The following is a 20,279-nucleotide window of genomic DNA, read 5'->3' on the forward strand; positions in this document are numbered from 1 at the left end:
TGAATAGTTTGTAAGTAAGTATGAAGAAAATTGAATTTCTAAATGGATAATTGCTTTTATTCAGTAGGACAAATTACATTTGTATTTTGCATATAACTTTAATAAGGAACTGTGAAGGAACCGAAATAGCTGGGGATAAGCTAAATCTATATGTTCTTCTCACTTGGAAGGTCACATTCCTACTGCAGTAAAATGATATTTAACTGGGAAGTGATAAAGTTCCATGAATGAAATGTTATGTTCCAAAATATGAAAAAGGGTGTTTTTTGCCTTAGGGAAGTATTCTTCGTACAGTACATGTTGGCAGTGTTGGAAGGCGAAAAGTAAGATAGTTTTCTAAAGGAAGTGATTTTAAGAATGAATTTTGAAAAGGGAAAGTGACTCAGTGTATACAGTGCAATAAAAAGCCCTAGAAAAGTCTTTGAACACAGAGTGTGATAAAGGAAGTAGAGCAAAATTGCTGATATTCTCTTAACCACCTATAGTAAATGGGCAATTACAGTCACTGATGCAGTTAAAAGAAAACCAAACCAAACCAAACCATGAAACATCCTGTAAGTTATGTTTTTCAAGTAAATCGCCAAACAATAAAAGAGAAGGCTAAAACCTAGGAAACTTCTGAGGGTAAGAGAGCATCTGGGAGGGAGGAAAGAACATCCATACTGCTGACACATAAAAAGACTGGAAAAAAGAACCTTGCTATTGCTTCATGATCTACTGGTTATCTTGGTGTAAACACACTGCTCCTCCAAAGGGATCTGAAGAAATGTGCTTGCATTGGAACTTGGTCTTCCAAATGACAAGCATAATTTCTTTTAGTCATTAATGTAACTTCTGTAAGGAATAAAGTACACAGACGTCATCATATTGGACACAGTGGAAAAAAAAGAAATTATAAATAATACTGTTTTCAATTTAGCATGTGTGTGGACCAATACAGTTTGAATGATTAGGTTAAAAGACTCCTTGAGTTATTACTGATTTCAGTGGGCAACATTCAAAGTGAGGGAAATGAGCTGGGAAACCATGGAAAAAATAAATGTCTATGTGAATTAAGACTACATCATAATATAAGTTCATGGAGAAGCCGGTTTGGCATTGCCTGTGTCCAGGTACAGAAGTGTTCTTTATTTGCTAGAATTGCCAGATGAATGAAGACAATGCTAAATAAAAGAGACTGCTGAAAACAAAGAATAGAATATGATTGAAAAAATACATTTGAATAATTTCTTTTAATGCATTAATTTATAATTCGTGTACAAATCTAAGTAGAATGCCAGATCAAAGGAAGTCAATGTGGGAGATCCTTTGGGCTGATGAAAATCCTTTTGCTTTTCCTGAGGCTTTTGATTTATTTACTATGCCAAGAAATATCAAAATAGGGTGCAAAGAGGGGAGTGTGGATAGGCATAACACAAAAGGAATTAGTCCAAAATGGATTCAGAGAGGGAGAATATATGGAAACAAGCTGCAAGGAAGAATTTAGAAATGCATGCAGAACAGCAGATGCTAGATGCACACTGTTTATTTCATATACATGGATTCACAAACTTCCATTTCATTCATTTAATGATGCAGTGTTTTGAACAAAGACATCCTAAAAAAAAAAAAAGGGGGGGGGGGGGGGCGGGAGGGAGGGAAGTGCTTTCTATTGCTTCTTTTTACAGTAGAAACCTGCTTTAGAAGTAGAACTCTGATTTGAAGAGTGTTTTGAAAAAGGAAAATTAGGAAACAGAAAAATCAAATGTGAGAGAAAATTTAGAAAAGTGTTGAAGTTGGTTGCTAGGGGAATAGGCAGTGGGATGCAGGGTAAAAAAAAGATATGGCTAAGAGTGGAATTTTTCAAAGCCTTGAAGATATGGGTGAAAAGCCTTAATTGGATATGGAAAGACAAATAAATTTGCGAGGAAGAGTTATAAAGGTGTATATGCTTATCTATGTTGAGAATTCTCTTGAATTGCATTGAGGATCAAAGAGTATATCATCAACAGAAGGAGACCACTTTTCTTATCCATTTATTTCTTTGCATTTAAGGTAATTTGGTGTCTGGCATTTAATAAAGTATATGATGTTACCTTTGCTGGTATTTATAATGCTCCACATGCAGAACTTTTGTACCTGTATGAACAAATTTAGTGAAAGGAATTTAACTACAGCCAGCTCTTTTTTGGTTATTATGCAATTTGTTTATTCTGCTGCTATTATCCTGGAGTTACGACTTTTTACAGCGAGTTCTCAGATGAAGTTAATTTCTTACTGCCCAGAAGATACTGGCTACTTAAATGTTAGGATGTTCTTGACCACCAGGCTTCCTTTTGTTTTTTGTTTTTTTTTTCCTTTCTTACTCTTTTTTGCTATACATATTTGCTATTCACTTGAATATTTACTTGAAAGCTGGATTAAAGCAATTTAATCTACTGTATGGTAATGTATCCTGTCTACTGCTGCTTTTGCTGGCAAGTCATATCTGCATACTTAATGTTCGTTCCCCACTGCCTGCTGAGTTCTAGCAGTGTGTGTTAAGACTCCTGGAAGACAGCAAAGAAGCAGGAAAAGAACAAGTGTCATATGACAGCTGAATGGGGGCTATGAAGAAAGAGATTTCACAACATTTGGAAGGTCAAAATTAGGTGCCAGATGTCTGGTAGAAATTAGTAGTTAATGTCTCGTCTTGTAGTTCCTAATTTACCACTTTGGAGACTATTAGATCCAGAGGGGAAGAAATCTTTGTCAGGTGTCAGGGCCACAATGGATGCAAACATTGAAAAATTAGCAGAACCAGAAAAAAAAAAAAATCATTGAGAGAGTGCAGTATATTACATTCAGCATCAAACTATAATTTATCTGGTTTTTTAAAAGCGTGAAGCTGCAAATTTATGAGTGACTGGGCTTTCATTTTGTTTGTATTCTGTGATTGTGCTGACCTTTATTAAATGACTGCAAGTAAAATTTCAGCCTGCTGAATGGGAGGTGATGAAGGTCAATTGAGCGAATTCACTTGCATCTCTGTTTTATTGCACCAATCCAAGAAAAAATCTCTGTAATGAGGACAAGCAGTTTTGCAGTCTGAATATTTTTCTATCACAGCTTTAATTTCCACCTGTCTCATTGGAAATTTGAGACAGTGTGAAAGTAAGGGGAGTCCTTTAGAGAGCTCCTCCCCCTTGCCGTTTTTATGTCACCAAGCCCACTCTAGGTTAAGCACTATTTGCAGGGAGCTCAGGTAGCTAGATCTCCTCTAGGTATCCACAAGAGACTGCAGCTTCGTAGACCGGTGTCCATTAGGTTTTTATCATCAGAAAACATAATGTATAATGAGCCAGTCATTAGTGAAGTCAAACATGTATTCACTTTTCAAAAATAGGAGGAAGGTACAAAGGCTTCTCTAATGGCTGTGTGAAACCCTCTTCCAGGTCCGATATACCCAGTGGGCATTTCACATACCTTCCATGGACATTAGACCCATCGATGTCTTTGTAGTTAACTCTTTTGAAGCTGGAATACAGGTTCTTTTCAACTAAAAAGTTATTTAAATTCCTGAGGTTTTTATTGTGAACCTGTTAGACACATCTTTAATCTTTAGATGTATGAAATCCATTAATTAGATTTACAGTAAATCCTAGCAGTCAAAAAAAAAATCACATTTGCCCAATATATATGCTCAGAGTGTAAAACCCTGGAAGTGTCCACGCTATCATTCTTATGAGTCAGAAAATAAATGAAGATAGTGGTCTATTTCCTTTCACCTTCTTAGGGGCTGTTTAAAAAAAGAACCCAGACAAATCCTCCACACTTCAATTGTAGTGCTTTTTAAGAAGTATCCTTACTAGCACTTGAAAATAAATGACAGCCAAGACATAGAACTATATCGCTCAAAAACCTTATTGGTTTTTAAACATCGCTGCTTCAGAAATTCTGCATACACAAATGTTGCCTAAATGCGTGCTATTTTTCAGAAGTCTTTATTTACACAAAGTACTGGAGAGAGGAAGGCTGAGGGGAGATCGTACTGCCCATGGCAGCTACCTGAGAGGAGGCTGTGGCTAGGTGCGTGTTGGTCTCTTCTACCAGGTGGCAAGTGGCAGGACAAAATGGAACGGCCTTGGGTTGTGCCAGGAGAGGTTTGGATTGCATATGAGGAAACGTCTTCACCGAAAGGGTTGTCAGGCACTGGAAGAAGCTGCCCAGGGAAGCGGTTGAGTTGCCATCCCTGGAGGGATTGAAAAGATGTCTAGTTGTGGTGCTTAGGGACATGGCTTAGTGGTGGACTTGGCAATGTTAGGTTTATGGTTGTACTCAATGGTCTTAAGGGGCCTTTCCAAACTAAATGACTGCATAATATTCTTCAGGAATGATGAGAAAGTAATATTTTTTGTAAATGGAGTTTCTATTCCCTAGATGTAACAAGCTGTATATAAATAGCATGCTTGTATCTTCCCGGTGTTTGGACTGAGAAATAATGTTGAGTCAAGATGTGGCTAAAACTCTCCTTGCTGCTCTCTGCTTAAAGAACAGCAGTGGATTATTTGGGGTATACTTTATATCTGCATGCATATTTTACAATTTACATTAGATAACATTTTAGTACAGGTAAAATGTTATTTTGATGTTTAAAAAGAAAACCAGTGAATGAAAACATACAAAGACCTGGGCTAAAGGGTCAAGACATATTTGAACAGTCTGCTATATTGTATTTGGTGTCACTATAAAGAAAATGTTAATTCTTATTTATTTCACCATTTTAATTGAAACCAGAAATTTCAATTAAATGGAAACAAGGAAACTGAATATTTGACAATTTGGACAGATTTCTAGCCATGATACACATTTTTTTTTTTTTAATTTATTTTTTTTTTTTACCTTTAACATCTGCCAGTTTGCTTAGGCAGCATGTGCATTCTGGAATTGTCTAGCATAAAATATTAACATATTCACAGAGGCTTCCCATAGTACAATAATATAGTAGTCTTCAGGGCAGCTGTGATAAAAATCTAATTACATTTTTCTTTTTTGAACAGTTCAAAACTAGATCAGCAATGTAGATCAAAACCAGCTAAGGGACCAGCATAACAAGGCTTTCAAATATTGGGACTTATAAACGCATCATTTTTCCTTAGGTGTTGTAAATATTAAAATATTTTAACTAAATACTTAATATGAGCGTAGAATAGGTTATAAAACAGCCTGGAGCACAAAAAAATTGTAAATATTTAATTGCTTCTGACTAAAAGGTACTATATACATATGTCAAACCAAAATCAAATGTCTTTGGATACTAAAAGCAGAATGCAATTTACAACATTTTCTTCTGAAGTATAGAAAACGTTTTTCCTGAGTAGCATTGTGTGATATAACTGCTGAAAGAAACATCTGCTCAACAGTTGCAATTTTCTCATTCTGGAATGCTCCAAATGATGTAATCTTTTCTCTCCCATAATAAGTTAATTTTTTGTCTTAATTTTCATGTTTGGGCATTTCTCTAGGGTGACTACTAGAAGCCTTGGGCTGTATGGGAATCTGAATGCATGGCATAAACATATTTAAACAACAAAGCATGGAAGAATGTAGGATGATCCTAGGAATTTTATAAACTGTAGGAAAAATGTTCATACTTAATTTCATTATTAAAAAGTATATTTATTGTAATAAAGCAAATTTATAATAAAAAGACAAATACATGGAAATCCGATATATTCAGTATTTAGTGTGTATCTACTATAACCGATAATCCTGTCTGTTGGTATTGTTTTTCTTACCTCTGTGTAACTTTTTGATCTAGCATAAATCAATCAGACATCTGTGTGAAGAATCCACTTTAAAAAGTCAGAAATGTTACAGTATAAGCTGCTACATTTTTTAGGGTTAATTTGTGTGTTACAAAAATATTGGCAACAGAAGTTCAAGCTTCTTGTTAGCCAATGAAGTTAGAATTTGTACATTTCAGAAAAGGAAAAAGGACTTCAAGCATAGGAAGGTGTCCGTGCTCACTTAAATTTGGGTGGCATTACAGACTGGCAAAACCAAAGTAAGATTTTGTTCAGCTGTCTCACAGTGCATTATCTTTTGGACTTTTTACGTGAAGAAATATGTAGTCTATACGTTAGAACTCCAAGCTGGAAGGTCTTGGGAAATAACTGCAGATGACTGGCCCTCTATAGCCAACATATATATACAAGGATGCATACATAGGAGTTCTGTGCAACGCATTGTACTTAGCTGTGCAAATTCAAAATGTGCCTTAGGATATGTGGTCATAATAAGATCTAGTGGTTGTGTTAAAATACTTTTCCCCCATAAAATGTGTAAAACTTTTAAACAGATTAGCAGCTTGAGATTATTTTCCTCATAGAAACGTTCTGTTTTGTGCTTTTGTGCACAAATTACTGTTGTATACTGAATATCACAGTTTTCTTTGTTACAGCTGGAAAAGACACTTGAATCAAGAAACACAGCTTTTATTCTTATGTCGTTACTACTTGGCCTTTTCATAGCTGCTACGGGGAATAAGAGAAGAGGCTGCTAGTGACATCTTTGCTCTTTTTCTGTATTCTGTTTCCCAGACTGTCAGCCATCAGTGGCACTGATGTCCTTAATGACTTGTTTTTTTGAGATTGTCCCAATGCCATTACTCAAAAATAGTATTAAATTCTTGCAATTTTCATTTGGCTGATGAACTGGAAATGTCTTTCTGTAATGTAGAAGTGGTAGCCAGAACGATACTGCTATTACTGTTAACAACTCCTAAGTAAATTTTCCAGCTTCCATTTTGCCAGAAACTATATAGCCTGTCATATGAAACTGGAAGATTTTGCTATGCAGTCAGAAGGAAATCACTCAAATTCTGGGTAATTAGTAGTTTTACTTCCTTGTCATTTTTAGTAACAAATGAAAGAATTGCAACTACTATCCAGCCAGCTGTGTGATATTGGAGTGCACAGAGACTGATCTCTTTCTCTTGTGTCATTTAGGTTTCTGTACAGCAATGGAATTCCTATATGAATTGCAATATCAATCAAATGAAATTAAATCTCAGCTTGAATCTTTGGTTGGTATGCATCTGGTTCAAAAAGAACAGGATACAGAATCCAGAACCATAACACTGGTCTTTAATATAGTGTTTGCACCTAACAAACCAATGAGGTAAGCTCCTGTTCCTTATTACCAACAAAACATGCAATAAAATCCTGTCTGATCACTCTTAGCTATATAAACACCTCCCTGCATCATTTTCCTCATGTTGTTTTCATCTCTGAGATCTATTATTTTAGATTTTCTCACATGATGCTTCTCAGTATGATACCTCTGGTATTAAAACTGATAGTTTTTCTTTTTAATGCTTGTGACATAGTTCTGTTGAGTTACTGCCTTAGTCTGTGCATCCATCAATTTACTTCTAAACACTGGAGTATTGAAAGACTTCCAGTGAACATTCAAAATTTGCGGAAAGAATACAGACAAGATGGCCTTGAAAATCTTTCTGTAGATGAGCATGTGTGCATATTCTTCAGATGGATGGGATGGTGGAATTTGAAATTAGTCTCTAGTGCCCCGGTAACAACAGTTCACAGACAAATATTATCTTCTTTTACAGCTGTGAAAAATTAGGAATTTCCTTTGTTTTACATTAGTACATCCCACAGCTTTAAAAAGAAACTGTGAAAGTGAGATCCTGTCTAGAGAGTGGGAAGTTGCACCTTCCTCTTGAAGGAGTCAAATGTGTGTGGGGAGGAGGCTGGAAAGAAGCTTCAGTATCATGCAGGCACATGGAAAATTCAGAGGCTCAACATTACCAGGAAGATTAGAAAGCAGTCACTGCCTAGTGTCATGGGCTGCATGCAACGGGGGTATTTTTAGGGTGCAGGAGGGAACCTTTAGGAAAGACCATCCACCCACACCATGCAATGTCATTGTATCAGAAGGGAGGTTAATTTCAAAGCTATCTTTATTTCTACTCTGTCCCTTTTTAATTTATTATTTTTTGTTTTGGTTTGGTTTTTTATCTTTTTGTACTTGAGACTTATCAGGCTTCATGCAGAGGATTCAATGAATGCAATTAATTGGTTTCTTATCTTTAGAATCTACAGCACCAACTCTCTTAGATGGTCTGAAGACATCAGTCTGCAATTTTTCTAAGTACATAGACCTTCACCAGATCTATTTGCCTCTAATATGAACTGCTACCATGTTGTGGACAAGATTCTGCCATGAACCAAAGTAAAAAAAAAAAAAAGTCTAAACCAAATTGAGTTAAATTTGTTTGCCTCAACAGAGAGTAAGCAGAAAAAGAATCAAATCTCATGGCTGCTCCAATCATTTTGCTTTCATATTATGTCCTTTCTTGTTCTTTAGCTATCACAATATTTACAGCAATCTTCATCCCAGTCTAAGTGTAACTGATGCATACTATGCCATGCAAAATTAAGGATGTATTCCAGTTTAAAGCCATCTGTATTTTCATTTTACTGTATTGTAGTTCTACACACTTGAGGCTTATTTTGGACATTAATTTACTCAGTTTATGTTTTGTAATGTTGTTCTATGTATTGAATGTTTTTTATCTGAAATTTTAAGGAACGAAGCAACTCTTGTAGTACAGTGCACTACAGGAGGTGTTTGGAAGTTTCCCATGCTGTTCATTGCTACAGAGCCAGAGGTGGATGATGTCATCAACATTGAAGCAGTTGGCCTGAATAAGGAATCTATAGTTGGCTTTAAGCTTACAAGCCAGACAAGGTAAAAATACTTATTAAGTATTTATGCAGCTTTCTGAGGGTAGAGTTCACACTCAAACACATTAGATAGGACAGATTTGGGCAACAGAAACATATGTGAGCTGCAGTTATTTCATCATTAATTTCAAGTGCTGCATTGTATAGGTAACAAATGTGATTTTGATGGTGTACTGTAGAAAACAGAAGTATTCTATATGTAGGCTATAGCCTCTCAAGAGAAAATTTTGAAATACGTCCAAATGTTTATGTTATGACTTTAAAATTTTGCTCTAAAATGCTTGTGTGTTAAAATGTGTGATACAGAATCACAGAATACTCACAGTTGGCAGGGATCTCTGGAGATCATGTAGTCCAACCCCCTGCTAAAGCAGCTTGATCTAGAGTAGGCTTCACAGAGTCACGTACAGGTGAGTTTTGATGTCTCCAGGGAAGAAAAGTCCACAACCTCTCTGGGCAGCCTGTTCCAGTGCTCTGTCACCCTCAAGACAAGGAAGTTCTTCCTCATATGCAGAAGGAACTGCCTGTGTTGCTGTTTGTGCCCATTGCCCCTGTCTCTGGGCCCAGCTGAAAAGAGCCTGGTCCCTCCTTTTGACACTTACCCTGAAGATATTTGTAGACATTGATAAGATCTCCTCTCAATCTTCTCTTCTGCAGGCTAATCAGGCCCAGCTCTCTCAGCCTTTCCACCAGAGGGAGATGCCTCAGGCCCCTCATAACCTTTGTAGGCCTCTCTGCTGGACCCTCTCCAGCAGTTCCCTGTCTCTCTTGAACTGGGGAGCCCAGCACTGGACACAGCACTACAGATGGGGCCTCACCAGGGCAGAGCAGAGGGGCAGGATCATCTCCCTTGACCTGCTGGCCGTGATCCTCCTAATGCACCCCAGGATCCCATTGGCCACCTTGGCCACCAGGGCACACTGCTGGCTCATGGGCAACTTGCTGTCCCCCCGAACTGCCATGTCCTTCTCTGCAGAGCTGCCTTCCATCCAGCAGGTCAGCCCCCAGCCTGTACTGGTGCATGGGGGGGTTGTCCCTCCCCAGGTGCAGGACCTCACACTTGCTTTTACTGAACTTCATTGGGTTCCTCTCCGCCCAACTCTCCAGCCTGTCCAGGTCTCACTGAATGGCAGCACAGCCTCCTGGTGTATCAGCTACTTCTCCCAGTCTGGTATCATCAGCAAACTTGCTGAGGGTACACCGAGTCCCTTCATCCAGGTCATTGATAAATAAGTTGAACAGGACTGGACTCATCAGTGACCCCTGGGGAACACCACTAGGTCCAAGCTTCCACCAAGACTCTGCACCATTAATCACAGCCCTCTGAGCTCTGCCTTTAGTCAGTTCTCAAACCACCTCGCTGCCCACTCATCTAACCCACAGTTTTTGAGCTTACTTATGAGGATGTTACAGAAAACAGTGTGAAAAGCCTTGCCGAGGTCAAAGCAGACAACATCTACCACTATTTCTGTCATCTACCCAGCCAGTCATTCCATTATAGAAGGCTATCAGGTTGGTCAGGCATGATTTCCCCTAGGTGAATCCATGTTGATTGTTCCTGATGATTTGCTTTTCCTTCACATGCTTCAAGATGACCTCCAGGATGAGCTGTTCCATCACCTTTCCAGGGATGGAGGTGAGGCTGACCAGCCTGTGGTTTCCTGGGTCCTCCTTCTTGTCTTTTTGAAGATTGGAGTGACAATGGCTTTCCTCCAGTCTTTGGGCACCTCTCCTCTCCTCCCTGACTTTTCAAAGATGATGGAGAGCGGTTTGGCAATAATGTCTGCCAGCTCCCTCAGCACTCAGGGGTGCATCCTGTCAAAGCCCATGGCTTTGTGGGTGTCAAGTTTTCTTAAGTGATCTCTTAAATGATCCTCCTCGACTAAGGGAAAGATCAATATACAATCAAAATACAGAGTTAAGGAAGGTGTATTGTGATATTAAAGGCTCATTATTAAAACCTTTATGTTTTTACTATAGATTGTTTTTCAGAGTAATTTATACTTACACCAAGGCAAAAACAATCCTTTGCATTGTGTTTTAAAAATTTTTAAATGTGCTATTCTTTTTAAAGTATTCCTGTTTTATTATGTAAGCATGTTTTGAATTCATCTCTGCTCTGCCCTTTCACTAGATAAAATAATGGTGTCATTCTTCGGTATTTTATTACTCTCTTTTTTAGAAGTCCTGCAGAAATCTCTGTTAATATAATTTTTACATACTTTTCATTGTTTTCTCAGAATTTCATAATGTTGTAGCAAACTTATGCTGTCATTTGTATACAGCAGGAAGTCAGGAAATAAATTGTGTAGTACTGACAGAGAAGTTTTAAAACAGTAAAACTGAAAGAATCATGATGCTTACAATCTATTAGCTTATGGAAGTTTTTAAGTTTATTTCTTTTTTTTTCTTTAAAATTAACTATTTTTACTACCTATCTAGAAAGTGTGCCAGATATGCTGGTTGACAGTTAACTTTCATTGTAGATACGTGCTTTTGTATCATCCCTGCAGGAAGTGTCCTTGGTTCCAACTGATTATTTTTTTTAAGAACTTATTTCCAAAAGCTGTGCCTCTAACATGGACAGTTGTTCCAGCTTTTAGATGGCTGTCAGTGATACTAATTACTAGCACTCCGAAAAAGGCTTCTATCACAATGTCCAAGTTAACAGTTTCAATGGAATGGGCTGTTTCAGGAACAAAAGGGAAGTGATTGCTCTGGCAATACTGTAATCTCCTGGTAGGTGTTTGATAGTAGTGAAGAGACCTAATGTCCTCTAGAAAGCCATTATAAAACTTGAATCATTATAGTTATATAAAGAAAGACCTGTGGTGGGAGACAGATTCTCTTTTTCTCTTAAACAAATCCCAAATTTATTTTACATAGCAAGACTTCCCCCCATACATTTGAAATACAAAATACAATGTTTGCATGTGCTGGATAAGATCCGCATCATAAATAGTGCCAACAACTGCTTTGTAAGTTTTATAATGCCTTATCATATCTTTGATTTGCTTAGAAGATTTTAGTGGTGGAAGTTTTGTTATAGAAATAAAATGGTCAGCCAACCAACATTTAGCATGCTGGATCTGCAGTTTAAGAGCAATTACACAAGAAACCCATATATTACAGATGTAATTTAATGCTTGAATAACTCAAATGACTTAGATTAAAAATAAAACCATGAAACATTGAAGTATGGGTTAAAATTTTCAATTGGATATGGAGTGTCATCCCATAGACCTTCCCTGAAAAAAAATGATCAGCCCTTTGGAGTTTTTCTTCAGTAAACATTTAGCAGAACAATCCCATTGAGAATCAGTTCTGGTGCTTAGAGAGGTGGGGGTTTTTTGCCCTCCATACAGATACTTTCTGTCTTCCTTTCATATGCTGGAGAGTACCTCATGGCACTGCTACTTTGAGAGTAACTGGGGGGGAAACAGAGATGTATTTCTGAGTAACCTGCTAGAAAGGGACTCTGCAGCTGTGTCTTTTTTTTTTTTCCTCTCTGTTTGCAGCCCAGAGTGGTTGCACAGCATCACTGAGAAGACCTGTACATCTTTATGGGCTAGGAGGGTGCATAGTGATGCGGGAAAAAATATTTGAGATCCACAGGCCCCCCAAAAGGCTCACTATTTTACTAAAGACAGATTAGGATTCTCATATATATGTCAGGTTGAATGAGGATTTTCAGCCATCCACAGAGCACCTTTGGTGATCACTACAAAGCTGTGAGGTCAATGGTTTTAGCTCTCTTTTTGTCTACAGCTACTGCAACTCAAATATGGGCTTCTCCCTTTAACTACACTCCTCCCCTCTCCAGCAAAACCCTCAATGTCTGTGAAATGTTTCGGACTGAATTACTGACTTTCCAGCTGACCCATAACTACATTTGATGTAGTTGCTTTAGGAACAGTGAATGATGAACAAATGGGAGGTAGTTGCTATGCTGTTCACAATGAGCTGCAATAATGAAAGCTCTGAGAGTCCATGCGAATCTGTAATGCACTGTCTTTTAATACATTTAAAATTGACACGTACGTGCCCCCACTGAGAAACAGCACAGTATCTGCTTCAATAATTAATGACAGTGAGAATGCAGGCAAACAGTTTTGTTATAGGAAGAAAACTCAAATACTTTTTTTAAAAAACTGTCTGCATCTAGGATAGTTGTGATATATGAGTAGTCCAATATCTTACTTTCGGCTATAAAAATTCAAAAGGGACATATTGTTGAATGGTCCCCCTTAATGGCATTAAGATTGGTTAAGAGCCAAATCTGGAGATTTCACTTGTTAAATAAGAAATCTCTGCCACTTTTTAACATTCATAGATGATGTTTTTTGGACTTTGTCATAAATGTAGGTTTAATTCAACACCAGCCGAAATCAGTGGCAACATTTCCACTGAGGTAATTGGCTTTGCTACAATCCTGTAATGCTGTGTAAACATCAGTGTTTGTTTTAATAGCAAATGCATTATTAAATGCCAATGGTTTACAGAATGACAGCAATATTAACCAAAAAGAATAGCTAGAATGTTATCCTTGGAAATAAAAATTATAGAAACTTTTGATATCCAACTGAAATTATTTGTTCTTTATGCTGATGTCTGTAATTGAAACAGAATAAAAATTCCAAAACTGATGCTTTATTTAAAAAAGCCCTAGCCCTTTCTATATTTGTTTTACTGAAAATAACTTCTTAATGTATTTTTAATCAATTTTAATCAATTATGTTTTGGAATCAGAACTTTTGCATTAATACAGAACTCTTTTGTGTAGAATATTTACTACTATAATTTCCAGAACAGAGGTATTTTGACAGTTGGATTTATTTCTTCACATTAAAATACTGATATCCAGCTACAGCAGAATGTTTTCCTGTTTCCCAGTGCAAACACTTCAGTAGCCAACATGAAACAATCATAGATACATATGAACACTATTTAATTTCAAAATTTTTTGTAAACTACATTACTTTTAAGTGTTTAGTCAAGATGGTGGATAATTCTGATCATTCTGTCTGCTTATTTCTCATACACAGAGCCTCCTTTCACCCTTATAATTCTAGCTTTCCATGTACCTGTTAGTGATTGTTTTAATGACATATTATTCCCATACACAGTAAAATTTTATCCATTCTTCCATTCCAACCTCTGATTCCAATCCTGTGTTTATCACAAACAGGGTATTTTGTAACAAACAGTTACATTGAGGAAACTTCTCAGGTGAACTCAAACTATGCTTCAGAAAAGCATACTTAATCAGCACCTGCTGTCACAAAAGCAAACACCGTGGTATCTGTATGGTCTCCATGGAGTGTTATTTGCAAAATCCAAGGCTCCACCCAATTATGGGAACAGGGCTAGAATAAAGAGACAACAAAACCACATGGACTAGGGACAGGAGGAGAAAGATGAAACTAGTCTTTAAAATCACTGCATGTGTAGACTTAGTTATCTTAACCTACTTTTCATATTTTGAGCACCACTGTGGGTATTTTCATTGTTTCTTCTATGCACGCTTCCTAGTGCATAGAATAAATGTTCAATTAAAAACATTTCTTGATCACACAAGATTAATTTTAATGCTGTGTGAAGAATAGCGAGCAACTATTTTTTTTTTTCTGTAGTCTCCCTAATTGTAAAGGGAAAAACAAAAAATGTTTATGGTTACAACTTTGAGAAATATTTCTATTTTGCTGTAATTACTTCTATATTTCATTTGAATTACCATGAGCCAGAATTATGTGTGCTGCAAGAAAATGTGTTCATTAAGTTCTCAGCACACGCACCCTTTCCCTCACCCCCTCTTACACATCACTGTGCATGTTACAGTCCTGGATTCTTATGCCAATCTCTTTGTTACCAGTTCTGCAAAATTCTACCATTATTCTGAAGATATAATTAGAATACTTTATCTTAGCATCTTCCACATAGTGGCAGCTGCAAAGAACAAATGTTGACTGAGCTCCATTTTTTGGAGTCTGAATGGAGAGTAGTGGAAAATATCGATAAAGATATGCATGTGGCAGAGCTTCCAAAAAGTTATGATCATCCTTCTTAATAATGCAATTACTGGCATGTCACACATTTAGCCAGGAGCTGTCACCTGCACTGCTTGTTTCAGGAAAAGTCAGTTTACCAATCTACAAATACAGTACCCCTGGACAGAACAGGAATGAGACAGAAATCTTAATATTTTGTGAAGATAAAACCGCTGGTTCCTGCTTTGGTTTTCAAACATGTACAACAAAAGTGATGTTATAGTTGGTAAAGCATTCTCTGTCAATCATTTGTCATGCAGAGTTTCTTCATATTTTTTAAAAGTCCCTTGATTCTGAAGCAGCCTTTGCAAAGCTGTGGAGTGATAACTGGAGTTAAATCTTTTCTGATGTCCAGAGTTAAGGATTTAGAATGGACAACAAAACCAGAGGTGGTTTTGGTATAAAACAAGCATTTCAGATAAATAATGAGGATTTCCTAATTTTTTCTCATTTTCATTTTTTTTGGTTGAAAAGAAATTATCTAAATTATACCAATTACCTCTAATAATGTATAGAATTTGATAACTGAATACAGTTAATAAGTATAAAGAACTTCACTATATAATTGAAATTTCTTGTGTCATCCAACAGATGTTAACTACAAATTATAAGTTTTTGAAGCACATTGTAACATTTTCAAACTGTACCCTTTATTTGCTTAAACAGTTATGTATTTAACAGATTAAGGCATTTTTTAATTCTTTTTTTATTGGAACAAAAAAAACGTCAAAATAATTTGATTAAAACCAGTATGTATTATTTTTTATGTATAGTTTGAAAAATGATGAGTTTTATAAAGGAATATATTTCTACAGAAATAATTTAATGCTTCATGGGTTTGAGGAAGAAAGGAGTAAACGTTAAAGCTATTTTGAGCCTTAATTTAATAAAGCTTATATTTTCAGATTTGCTGGGTATTTTTTTTTTAAGTTTTTCAGTGAGATTTCTATGAGAATATAAATGTTAAGGTTTTGTTTAATTGAGTACATAAGGTATTCTTTTTTAGTTTACTGATTTGAAAATTATCTAACATGAGAACACTGATGAGCACAGACTACTATTTAAGCACAATGCTATTTAAGAACAAGATTAAAGCAGTAATTATAAATATGTCTATTAAATACTGGATCAATTTCCATTATTTCATTGTCCTATTATTATTTCAATTCAATTTAATAGTTACTCTTGTTTATTATTTTGAGTAAGGGCAGAGTTCGTCTTGTCTGATAGCAATATCAAACCATTATGACAGGAGTTATGGAACACACAGGTGGGAAGACGCACTTATTTTCTCTGTTTTGTATGGCCTCTGCCCTTATAATTACTAATTCATTTGTGCTTGGCTCTTATGTGTTTTCAAAACTCTACACAACATTAAACTTTATGAAGTACGTTAGTATCTGCCACCCTTGAGTTAAACAAAAACCTTCTTGAAAAAATATAGACAGCCTCATCTCTGTCCTTCATGGCTCAGAAATGATAAGCCAGACACTGACTCCAGAGCTGTTTTACCTGAAGCAGTAATCAAAATGGAAAAATTAATTTTTAATCACTTTAAAATCACATAATTATTAATTTTTAATTATACACTAAATATACAGACACTGAAAACAATAATGTCTGAAATGCAGGTTCTATTCTGGGAATTTTATTTCTTACTTTCTCTATACTATAGAAGATCAGAATAAGAAAACAATTTACTCATGCTAGTGAGCCAGCCAGGATGTCAGATCATCTCCCTGATGTGAACATCAGTGAAAACACTGCTTGTTTTTTCTTGAAATCTTTAGATACATTTTTAAAACATCTTTAGATACATTTTTAAAACAAAAACAACAAAAAAAAAAGGATTTATGAGCACTACAGGCACTGTGAAATATCCCTGTTTCTGGTTGTGTGTGAGTAGGTTTTTGATTGCTAGTTCTTGTACTGTTAGCCATATCTTTATCAGAATCCCTCCTGGCCTATTGTATTATGGCTATACATTTAACTTGCCAGAATTTCTGTTTTTCTTATTTGGACACAGCTTCTACTTTGAGGAACAGTTTGCATTCAGTAATTGGCTTGACTTTTTCTTTAAAACTACCAGGCTTTGGGGAGGGGAGGGAATGGGGAAGGGAGGGGGAGGTTTTAGTTATGACTATATGTGTTCATGTGAGTATGTATGTGTGTGTGTGTATATGTATTTTACTCAACACAGAAAGAAATTATAGCTGCCTCTAGTACCTTGGGCCAATGCTGTCAAGTAATATGTAGTTTTTCTTTAAAGTGTTTTAGATTAGTTTTCCTGCATTTTTCTTTATGAAAATTAAGATCTGACAAGGTTGCTGCAATAATTTTTTTTTTCTCTGATTTGGAAAATATCTTATGTGCACAATTATAGATCACTTTTGTGACAGTTTCATTTTAAAGTGTCTGGCCCCCTTGTCGGGACTAAAACTTTAGCTTTTTCTCCAGTTTTCTGACTAGCTGTTTTGTGGAATCATTTATGGTCTGAAAAAAACCACTGTTGCATCACACCCTGCTAAGATGCAATATCTGCAGGTATAAAGTCCTTATTTTCTTATGTCTTCTGTGCATGCAGCCTGTCCCGTCTCCCCTAGTATTTTGTCATTGCATCTGTAGTCTAAGTCATGGTCTTGTATGTCTTATGAAGACAGAAAGTGCTTATTAGGAGATGTCATCCCTAAATACTTCCCAGAAAAGAGACTGGACACAGGAGATACAGAAAGTCTTAAAATGTTCCTAAATCTAGTCTATAGAGCAATGATGCTGGAAATGAAGACCTGTGTTCAGGTCACTATTTCCAGACCCAGGGTTTGAATATTCATCTCAGATGTTTTCGATGGGTGCTGTACTCTGCTACCCAGTCTAAGAGGCATCACTTCTATTTCATCCCATGCCTGCCCTTTGTGTGTAGTAAGTATGCTCTAGGCATTCACAGCTGAGCAGTCCTTGTGGGAAATAGAGATGTGAAAAGTCAAAGCTTAGATGGCACATAGATGGGCAATCAGGCCGTAGCAGGATTAGTGCTTATGGCCCAGGTCTATAAACTCAGCTGCACAAGTTTAGGCACCATGAAAAGAGAACCTCAGCATAAGTTTGATGTCACACTTGAAATGTAGTCTCCGACATTCAGTAGTTTTGCTCACCTTGCAGTCACCGAAAGGGAAAGCTGGGCTAAATCTGCTAATGCACCTAAGTCCGAAGGCACTGCTAAATATTAGTGAATTTATTTTTTTTCCAGGAGGCAGAAGCTTTTTGGTTTCCATTTTCTGCACTTGCACTATTTGTTTCTACAAACTTACAGTATGACCTTTATTTCTTGAGAGTATATTGAATTTAGGAAAAACTTCTGTGAGAACATATTCCAAAGGAGAACTATTTTTAAACAAGGTGACATAGACCCAGTGTACCACCCACGGTGTAGCACTTGCCCAGGAAATGTGGGACATTTCCATAGAGATATGAATTGTCATAAAATATTAAATTCCACTTCTTTGTATTTTCTTTTAAAAGCAGTGTTATTTCTGGTGTGACAGTCCATGAATAAACAGATTTGAACAGCTTTTCTTTGAGATGCTGTTAGTTTTTCATTCTTCACGTTTTATCAACTGAAAATGCGTTCCCTCTAAGCATGCATGATACTTGCCCTGCTGTACTGTGGCAGGGTGTGATGGATTATTTTTTGACTATGCTGTTGTATTTCTAGTTGCAATTTCTTTTGTTCTCTTTCTGTCCAGGTAGTGATAGAGTTGTCCTCAGCAACACGTGTAAAGACTTGACGACTCGATGTAAAGTCTTGATGACTGGAAAATAGAAAAATGTATATACTTTTCATGCTGAGAAAGTTTGTGGCAGAGTTCCTGAGGAACTGTGATAGACAAGCTTCGATTTGGGATTGGCTTAAGAATGTTCTGTAGTCCTCAGCCACTGTCTTTACCAGGAATAAGGCATTTTCTTTGGGTGCAATGGTACTGACATGAAACTAGTAATTAGAGAAGACCTGCAGCACCTGTGACAGAAATTCTTTGCAATAAGAGATATATGATAATATTGATAGAGAAACCTAATTATTATTGCAACATCTTAAAGCGTTTAATTTATGGGATATGAAAAATGTGGAAAACAGTGATAGCAAATTATTTTCCATATGTTCATTTCAATGCTTTCAGAACTCCCTCCCAGTCTATTAATGCTCCACCAGATTGCAAATTCAGTTCTAGTCATAAAATCTAATAAAATGGGTGGCTTGTCAGTTTTATTTGATTAGAGATTGGAAAAGTGAGGGGCTTTTAATAAGAAAAGTGGATTTTCACTCTGACATGGAATTATTTCTATCACTATTATTATATCTTTACAGGTCAGATGAGTCCTTTCTAGTGGCAAATGCTATCATTATTCTGTAGTTATTACAATATTTATAATAGCATGTAGGTATGTCTGAAATGGAAGACCAGTATGCAGGTCCCTGTGTATAAATATTATAAATATTTATAAATAAATGTAAGTAATTACTATAGACTATTTATTCTGTAAGTAAGAATGCTATTATTCTACATGCATTCCATGGGCTGCCAAGTTCCCTGAGTCATGCCACATGGTGGCCTAAATGTTAGACCATAGATGAATTATATTAAGATATTGTAAAAGGCGTAATAGTCTCCTGTGCTTTTCTGTAGGTACCCAGAGCCATTCACTGCGCACTTTCTGGCAGGCAGTGATCCTGCGTTCCTCGTGCTGCCACAAGATGGAGAACTCCTTCCAGCAGGCAGTGTGGGAACCCATATAATGGTGGGTTTCAAGCCAAGGATGTATGGCAAGAAGCATACAGCAACACTTGTAATTCAGGTAAGCCCTCCCGAATGCAATGCACGAATATACCTTCAGGAGTGGAAGGAAAAAAGAAATCCTATATAAAAAAGCAGCATTGAAACATACAAGTGCATGCACTGTGATTATCTCACTGCTCTTCTGGATGGATAAGAATAAAACTAGATTTTGAAAAGTAACTCATGACAAGCTGAAAAAAACGTATTTTTCTTTAATTTCTCTGTTATCCCTTCACCATGAACACCAGAGACAGGTACTTATCTTGATATGTTTGTCCCAGCTCCACAGACAACATGACAGAATGACATTTCACAGAGAATCCAAATAATCATGTTAAGAACTGATGGAGAACATATAAGTGATTGAATATGTGAGGTCCAGGTTAGTGATTTTACTTGTATTATACCTCCTAGGACCAAAGGCACTAGAAGCTAGATACTAAACTGTAGAAGACAGTTTCAGAATGCAAAGCCAGGAATAACTTTTTTAAAGCAAGCTTCAAAAGAAACAAAAAGAATTTGTAGCCAAGTACCTTCTGTAAATCTGAAGGTCAGGAAACACTTGAAGAAATTTATTCCTTCAGTAGTAAAGGAAATTTATTCCTTTTTATTGCTTCAGGAATTAATTTTTAAGTCAATTCTCTAAAAGAAAACTGTTTCTTAAAAACATA

General features: G+C 36.5%; 1 protein-coding gene across 1 annotated transcript in view; it reads left to right on the forward strand.

The window, feature by feature from the left end:
• Positions 1-20,279, forward strand: part of CFAP47 (cilia and flagella associated protein 47) — a 374,253-nt gene that overhangs the window by 329,399 nt on the left and 24,575 nt on the right. Inside the window, exons 61-63 of the mRNA XM_080377676.1 lie at positions 6,969-7,140; positions 8,572-8,733; positions 19,459-19,627. Of these exons, the coding sequence (XP_080233802.1) occupies positions 6,969-7,140; positions 8,572-8,733; positions 19,459-19,627 (503 nt within the window). The remainder of the gene's footprint in view (positions 1-6,968; positions 7,141-8,571; positions 8,734-19,458; positions 19,628-20,279) is intronic.

This window comes from Falco punctatus (genome assembly GCF_963210335.1).
Source record: "Falco punctatus genome assembly, chromosome: 2".
Lineage (NCBI taxonomy): Eukaryota > Metazoa > Chordata > Aves > Falconiformes > Falconidae > Falco > Falco punctatus.